The sequence below is a fragment of the Echinops telfairi genome, unplaced genomic scaffold (assembly GCF_000313985.2).
Source record: "Echinops telfairi isolate 266 unplaced genomic scaffold, ASM31398v2 ScPeMD7_5;HRSCAF=22, whole genome shotgun sequence".
Classification (NCBI taxonomy): Eukaryota; Metazoa; Chordata; class Mammalia; order Afrosoricida; family Tenrecidae; genus Echinops; species Echinops telfairi.
Window position 1 is genome coordinate 12,232,734 of NW_022103901.1, and position 7,795 is coordinate 12,240,528.

Below are 7,795 nucleotides of genomic sequence, written 5' to 3' on the forward strand. Positions count from 1 at the left end.
CTGGGCCACCCTCACAATTGCTCTTCTGTTCGAGCCCATCACTGCAGTCGCTGTGTCAGCCCATCTTGTGGAAGGTAGTCATCTTTTTGACTGCTTTGCTACTTGCCCACTCAGGCTATATATGAGGAGTCCCCCCCTTCCCCTCCCCCCCCAAAAAAAAACATATTTTTTTCAAAGCTATGTTTTAAATTTTTTACAAAACAACCTTATCATCTTCAGCATATGTGAATAGAGTGACTTCAGACAGACAAACTCCACTTTAAATTAAGCATGACCTCAACCCTTTTAAAGAAGACATTTAGATTTGACCTAGTTTTTTTTTTTTTAATGTTACTTTTCAAACAACGAAGACAAGAATCAGAATTTCTAACTTAGCCTTCTTCATGAGTCTGTTCTTAGTCTGGAAGTTCTGCTGAAAACTTATTCACTTAGGGTGACCCTAGTGCTATTTAAAAGACTAGTGACATGGCGTCCACCACCACTGCCACACATAAGCCACTGTGGACCACAAACCGACAGACCAGTAGTGGTAGGATCGTATGTTGTTGTTAGGGGTCCTGGAGTCAGTTCTGACCCTCAGTTGTGTTGCTGTGTGGTGGAAGGCCACGTCACTGGTATTTCAGAGGCCAGCTGGGTCACCCAAAGTGAATCGGTTTCAGAGCTTCCAGACTGAGAAGAGACCAGGAGGAGGGAGCCACTGATTGATTGTGCAGTGCTTGCTAAACTTGCTATCTTGATGCTCTGTTAACTACCAGGTGAATTGTCCTGTCACATCCCCTCATCCAAGCAAGCAATGTCTTACAAGTCAAAGGCTTCAGCTTAAAGTTGATTCAACCTCATAGCCCAGTGGTTCTCAACCGTCCTAATGCCACAACCCCTTCATACAGTTCCTCATGTTGTGGTGACCCCCATACTACTTCATAACTGTCATTTTGCTACTGTTATGAATCGGGCGACCCCTGTAAAAGGGTTGTTCAGTCCCCAGACCCTATGGGAGTCGGCCACAGTATTCCAAGCCTCCTGTGCAAGGAGAATGGAGGGTGCTGACAACCAGGGTGCAGGAGAACAAGGTAGACCAGTGAGACAGAGTATGTATCGAGGTCATAGACCAAGATTTTTCAGGGGCCCTCCTCGCCAAGGACAGCCTAGAGAGGATGGCAGTGAGAAGGATAAGGAAAATCAAGGTGAAACCCAAGGTCAGCAGCCACCTCAATGTCGGTACCGCCGCAACTTCAATTACCAACAGACGCCCAGATAACCCTAAACCACAAGATGGCAAAGAGACAAACGCAGCCCATCCACTAGCTGAGAATTCGTCCACTCCCTAGGCTGAGTAGGGTGGGGCAAAGTACACGCGGCTTCCCATCTGTACCATCATCCGGTTTAGTCATCCAACAAGAACTGAATATGAAATTCCAGCAATAAGAAATGAACAAAAGATTGGAGCGGAAGACCTTACGTGCTTGTTTTTTGCCCATTGACCAGAAAACGAAAACTATGTGCATTATCTATGCAGCATGGGGTTTTTATTGTTTTTACCTAAAGATGTCTTTTTGGTAATAACAAGCATGCATTTTAAAAAGCCTGGTTTTTCTCAATACACCTTTAAAGGTTTTTTAATTGTTTCCTATCTGGTCAAGTTGGAATTTTTAAGAACCTCATTTTTAATTTGTAATAAAAGTTTACAGCTTGATTTAAAAAAAAGTCAACTGCAAGCACCTGTTAAAGGTCTTAAATTAAAAAACCATCAAGTTTTATCAGGAGATAAATCAATGTTTGCTGCTCACCTGGGCAGCACATATACTAAAAATTGCACCGAAAGGGCTCAAGTAGAAAGAAAATGCGGGAAAAAAAAGAAAGAAAATGCTTTGAAGTTGGCAACATATGTACAAATGTGCTTGACACAATGGATGTACCTATGGATTGTGATAAGAGCAGTAAGAACCCCCAATAAGATGATTTAATAAAAAATTGGAAGGATAAAGATTAGCACGGTCCCTATGTAAGAAATTCCTGCTTGGCTAGGAATGACATTTGTGATTCAATCACCTGTAAATTTTCTTCCCTCTCCCTGCATTTGTGTGCTGTAAAACTTCCTCTTTGCTTGACCAAAAAGGAGCCCTTGTCTCAGTGGGCTACGCACAGAACTGCGAATCACAAGGTTACCAGCTCAAACTCAACTGCTCAGCAGAAGAGTTAGAGTCTGAGAAGCCCACAGGGGCCGTTCTACCTTGTCCTATAGGGTCACCATGAGTCAGAATCGACTGGGGGACAACGAATATTGCTTTACCGGATAAAAAGTGTCTCCCAGCAAAGGAGGATATGTTCTTGTAAGGTCCTATGTGGAATAAGTTCATGAAATGCAGTTATTTAATATACTTCTAATAGTTTAGTGTTTCCGCTAAGATTGGGTAGGGGGAGGCGGGGAGACTGGCAAGGCACGGAGGGGAAGACCAAATAGCTATCCCAGTGCAGGTCCCAGCCCTCTGGAGGCCTCCTGTCCCAGGCACTGGTCTGAGCTGGGGGCTTAGTGAACAGCAAGTCCATGCCTTCAAGTACGCTGTTTGAGCAGTTCCAGGCCCAGGGCGACTGCTACACCCAAGACCACGGAGGAAGCAGCGGGAAGATCGCTCAACTTCCCACCAGAGTCTCACCACTTTCTCCCTGTCGCCCCTAGGGAAAGTGGGGCTAGGCGGTCTCTCTTGGCCATGACCCCTAACCTTCAGTTAGATCACTATTGCCTAGACACAAGACCCTTTTGCTAGCCTAGAAGCCAGGCCCACTCCACTTTTGCCCCCACCCCCACAAACATCTGTTAGGTGCCATTCAGTTGATTCCGACCCATAGTAACCCTGTGCACCCCAGGAAACACGGCCCAGCCCCGTGTCACCATCACCATTGTGCCCGAGCCCACTATTGCAGCCACCGTGTCAATCCATCTCCTTGAGGGGCCTTCTGTGTCACGGTCCAACTTGATCAAACATGTCCTTCCCAGGGACTGGGCTTTCCTGGCACAGCTTGTCAGATGAAGTCTCACTTCTAAGGAGCCCCTCCCCCTCCACCCAATTACAGTCACCCCCCGGGGAAAGGAACCCTGGCCCCAGGCAGGCTGTGTTGCCTAGAAGCCAGGGGGAAATGCAGGTTTTCCTGTGCTGTGCAGACAGGTAGATTCACAGGACCTGCTGGCACGTGGATTGTCCATTTCAGCCCAGAGCAAACGTTTCCAGCCCCTGCCCCGATCAGCAGTCACTCCACGACACTTCAGAGAGATTGCTTTTTCTTTATTGGGAAGCATACGCGGGACACAGCACAGGGTAGGAGCTTGTACGCTGCCACCTGGCAAGGCCCAGGACCACAGCAGCCAGGCTCAGGGTCACCACCACCACCACCAGACCTAAAGCCAGGCTCACGGAGCTGTGAGCAGCAGAGGTCCAGCCCTCCCTCCTGTGGTCACCAGCCTTTCCCAGGAAGATCAGTGGCCCCACCGTAAGGTCTGCTTCTTCTGTCACTGTGAAAGAAAGAAAGACACCTGAGTTCCTCCAATTCCCGCTCCCCCTTCTGGGAATCAGCTTAGCCATTGTGCTCGCTTGCCCCCAGCATTGCTCTCTGCACCCTGGTAGGTTTCAGTAGACTCTCAGGACAGCTGGTCCAGGGGCTTGGAGCTCCTCCTACTGAAGCCTACACTATCAGGTGCCCTGAAGCTCCCCACCCCCCTGCACGATCACCCTGAATGAGAACGGAGGGAGAAGAGGCGAGCCCCTGCTCTCCCATACGTTGGTAGCAGGTGTTCTAGGTGAAGGGACAAGCGATAGCGGCCGCGCCAAGACGTACCCTGTCTCCGTTTGCGGGACACCAGCTTCTGCCACTGGCTCACCGACAGCTGGTCTACAGGGGGCAGCCTCCTGGGAGGATCCGGCGCGCCACAGTTGCCCTGGTTACAGCACTCACAGATGTCACTTGTGCCTTCCACAGGGTGCCAACTGCCGAGGAGAGGAGAGGCTTAGCAGGGTTTTGCTGCCTGCGGGGAAAGTCTGATGCTCCCGTCTCCACCGCAGGGACAGAATGGAGAGGGCGGTCACTTGGGGTTTCCGCTTCCGGCATAGGCTTTGTCTTTACCTATTGGTCGTCTTGTTGAAGGAGCAGGCTTTGTTGAGCCGGTCTGGGGCTTGCTCATCCGGAGTGACTTTCAGATGGCAGGTGATATAGATCTAGAAGTTGAGAACCATGGACAGTAACAATCTCATCTATCAAGGGGCCAGGTGGGTGGGGGAGGGAGGGGAAAAAAGAGGAGCTGATCCCAAGGGCTCGATGGAAAGTTCATGTCTAGAAAAGAACAATGGCAATTGATGTACTAATATGTCGGATACAATTGACGTATGGATTATAACAAGGGTTGTAAGAGCCCCCAATAAAATGATCTTTAAAAAAACCCAAAAAACCATTAGTAGGCCGTGCTAATGACTCTCAGGAGACCTTTGCCCTTACATAACCCTTCTGACCATGGAAGAGCACCCACTTAGAGATGCAGCCCCAGAGGGGCAAAGGTCAACTTGCCCCAAGATGGCCGAACAAGTAGCAAATCCCACTTGGGACGACCAGTTTGCAGCCTTTCCTGCCTGACCCTGGGCCCATTGAGAACCATGAAGGGTGATGCTGGGGAAGTGGAGCCCTGCTAAGACCACTGTCTTGACTAGCCGACAAACGGCTTTTCTTCAAGAGATGTCATCACCAAGGGGGCTCCCCATTTTGCAGCTGAGGAATGGGGCAAGTCACTTTGGGGACTCAAGGTCCCTAGGCAACCAAGGGGTCTCCCTTCAACTAACTTCTTTTGGAATTCTTATTTCAGACTTGGGAGTCAAAGCTCACTGGCTGTTTCTCCTTAGACCTTAAGGCATGCTTCTCTGAGCTAGGGTACCAGAGTGCTGCCAAAAACTGTATGGAAACATTCCATTAGCTTGTAACTCCATCTTTCCTTATTTGAGGGTAGGGTGGGAGGAAGTGCCCTTGTGCGTGCCTATGTCGTTAACTCCCATCAAGCTGAACCCGGACTCCTCATTGTGACTCCAGGCATGTCAGCAAAAATACTACCCTGGTCCGGCACCATATCCTGTGGTCAGTGACAAAGCAAACCATTGGGGATCCATAGGGTGGCTGCAGCCCGGTTTTCAGAAGCCAGTCCAGCAGCTCTTTCTGGTCCCTCTGGGAGCTCTGCTGAAGTCTGGCCAGCCTTTGTGCAATTCCCAAGCCTCCATTGCCAGGAGGGTGGTGGTGGGGTCATGGCAATGTTTGAGGTACCTCGAGAGGGAATTGAGCCCAGTTGTCCTGCACAGGTGGTAAACATTACCCCCTATCTACCTTAGAAATCTCTATGTCAATGTATCCATGGCATGTGAACCAGATGACTAGGTTGGCACCCTGGCCTAGACCTGGCACAGCCACCATCTCTAGGAAATGCTATCCAGACCACCCTCATCTAGCTAGTTTGAGGAGGCGCTCAGGCACACGGCTGGGAACCAAGGACTCCAAAAATCCAGGTTAGTTGTCAGGATCAGGGTTCCGTCCCCCACCCCTACCGTCTGCTGTGAAGCCAGCATGCACTGGTCAGAGATAGCGCCAACAGAGTTCCCCTCTTCTAGGCAGGCTGCAATACCTCCCTGTCCAATTCTCCGAAGGAATGGCACACCCTTGCCAAAGAAGCCTCTCCTGAAGTTACAACCCGTGACCGCCACCTAGTGTCCGAGTTCTTCAGGAAAACTCCCAGGGACTAGCTGGTCATAAAACAACAAAAAACGCTCCCTGCCATACTGACCCGGAGTGAACTCATGGGACAGGGTGGCTCTCCCCCAGGAATTTCAGAGACAACTTCCCGGGAATAGAAAGCCCGGTCTTTCCCTCAGAGCAGTGGGTGGCTTCAAACCGCGGACCACGTGGGTCCCAGCCCAACTAGTAGCCACGATACCACTGCCACCAGGGCTCCTCCTAGGTGGGCATCTCACTCACCGCCATGTAATCCCTGCCCATTCAGTGACCCCCCGTGGGTTTCCCAGATTGCTTGGCCGCAGAACTGCTGGTAGTTTTGAGCTGAAAGCATGCATATCGCAGCCCAACACGGAGCCACGATGGGCGTCTAAGTGTGCCCCCCCCAAAAAAAAAAAACAAAAAAAACAACAACTGGCTGCTCTTGGGTCAATCCTGACTCACAGTGACCCTATAGGACAGGGTAGAACTGCCCCTGTGGGTTTGAGACTAATAACTTTATGGAAGTAGAAAGCCCCTTTCACCCTCAGAGCCACAGGTGGTTTTGAACTGCTAGCTGACCTTGTGGTTAGCAGCCCAATAGGTAACTGCTAGGCCACCAGGGCTCTAAGTGTGCCCCAGCAGTTCAAATTGTGTTGTCCAAGGTCAACATTACCCTATACAACCAGTGTTGTTGACGCTTCTTCCCGACCAGCTATTCTGAACGCACTGTCACCCATTCTTGTCTGGGGATTTTAGAGAAGAGCTTGTCTGTTTATACTTAAGGTCCTCCCAGCGCGTCTAGGCCAGAGGTCAGTCCTTCCCCCTCCTTCCCCTCCCCGAGCCAAGAGCAGAGCCCACCTTCTAGCTACTTTCTTCTCCACTCCTCCCCACCTACCCCCTCCTTTGGGGGGGGGATGAGCTTTCTCCGACTTGGTGGTTCTCAAGGTGTGGCCGCATCAGCGTCACCTGAGTGCTTATTACAAATGCAAATTCTCCCTCCACTCCAGGACTACCGAATCAGGAACCTCCAGCAGTGTGTTCAACCGAGCCCTCCACGCGATGGGTATGCACTCAAGTTTCAGAAATGCTGGTCTAGGACTATCGACGTCAAGAAGCCGTACTATGAAAAGTTCTTCACACCCACTCCCCACCCCCCTCCGCGATTATGGCCCATAGCCACCATCCTCCTTCAATCAGGAAATAGAATCCATCCCCTTGGCTCAACCCTCAGCCACACAATAGACAGGTCTATAAAATGACCAGTTGAACATCAGAGGTATGCACACCTTAGAACAAGGGTCCTCAAACTTTTTAAACAGGGCCAATTCACTGTCCCTCAGACCGTTGGAGGGCCCGACTATAGTTTACAAGAAGACTATGAACAAATTCCTGTGCACACTGCACATATCTTATTTTGAAGTAAAAAACCAAAACGGGGCAAAAACACCCGGCTGGCTGGATAAATGTCCTCGGCGGGCCGCATGTGGCCTGCGGGCCATAGTGTGAGGGCCCCTGCCTTAGAACCATCAACCCTTCTGAATCAAAGGGGAATCACAGCCAAGGACAAAGTTCAGAAGGCAGGACTCGGCGGTGAAGGTGAATGGAAACTTAAAGGCAGGGAAGCAGCGAGAGTTAGCACTGTTCCATTGTGGGAATGCACTGTTCCATTGTGGGAATGCACTGTTCCATTGTGGGAATGCACTGTTCCATTGTGGGAATGGCGGGCAATGACATGAAACAAAAGGCATGTGAACTGTTGAATGGAAAAATCAATTTGCTCTAAAACCTTCACCCAAATCAATTTATTTGTTAAGTCTTTATATCCCTCTTTCTTGCCTTTCATTCAACCCCCCAGGAAGCTTGACATCTACACTCTTTGGTCAAGTCCCTCCCTCACCCTCCCCACCCCATGCCTTAATCTGGGCTCCTGCCCTGCCAAGACGGTTGGTCCATGGTGTGGGTCTTCGTCTTTGCTCTTTCGGATACATCTCTGGGTCCTGCCCCCCATTCTCATTTGTTCTGGTCCTGCAGCCTCTGGGTTTCCGTTCCTACCCTT

General features: G+C 50.2%; 1 protein-coding gene across 1 annotated transcript in view; it reads right to left on the reverse strand.

Annotated features, from left to right (window-relative positions):
- Positions 1 to 3,260: 3,260 nt before the first annotated feature.
- The window catches only part of ZP3 (zona pellucida glycoprotein 3), an 8,741-nt gene continuing 4,206 nt past the window's right edge, over positions 3,261 to 7,795 (reverse strand). The window contains exons 5-8 of the mRNA XM_004705978.2: positions 5,574 to 5,703; positions 4,117 to 4,208; positions 3,832 to 3,980; positions 3,261 to 3,508 (exon numbers count right to left, since the gene is read on the reverse strand). Coding sequence (XP_004706035.2) covers positions 3,282 to 3,508; positions 3,832 to 3,980; positions 4,117 to 4,208; positions 5,574 to 5,703 — 598 coding nt within the window. The 3' untranslated portion in view covers positions 3,261 to 3,281. The remainder of the gene's footprint in view (positions 3,509 to 3,831; positions 3,981 to 4,116; positions 4,209 to 5,573; positions 5,704 to 7,795) is intronic.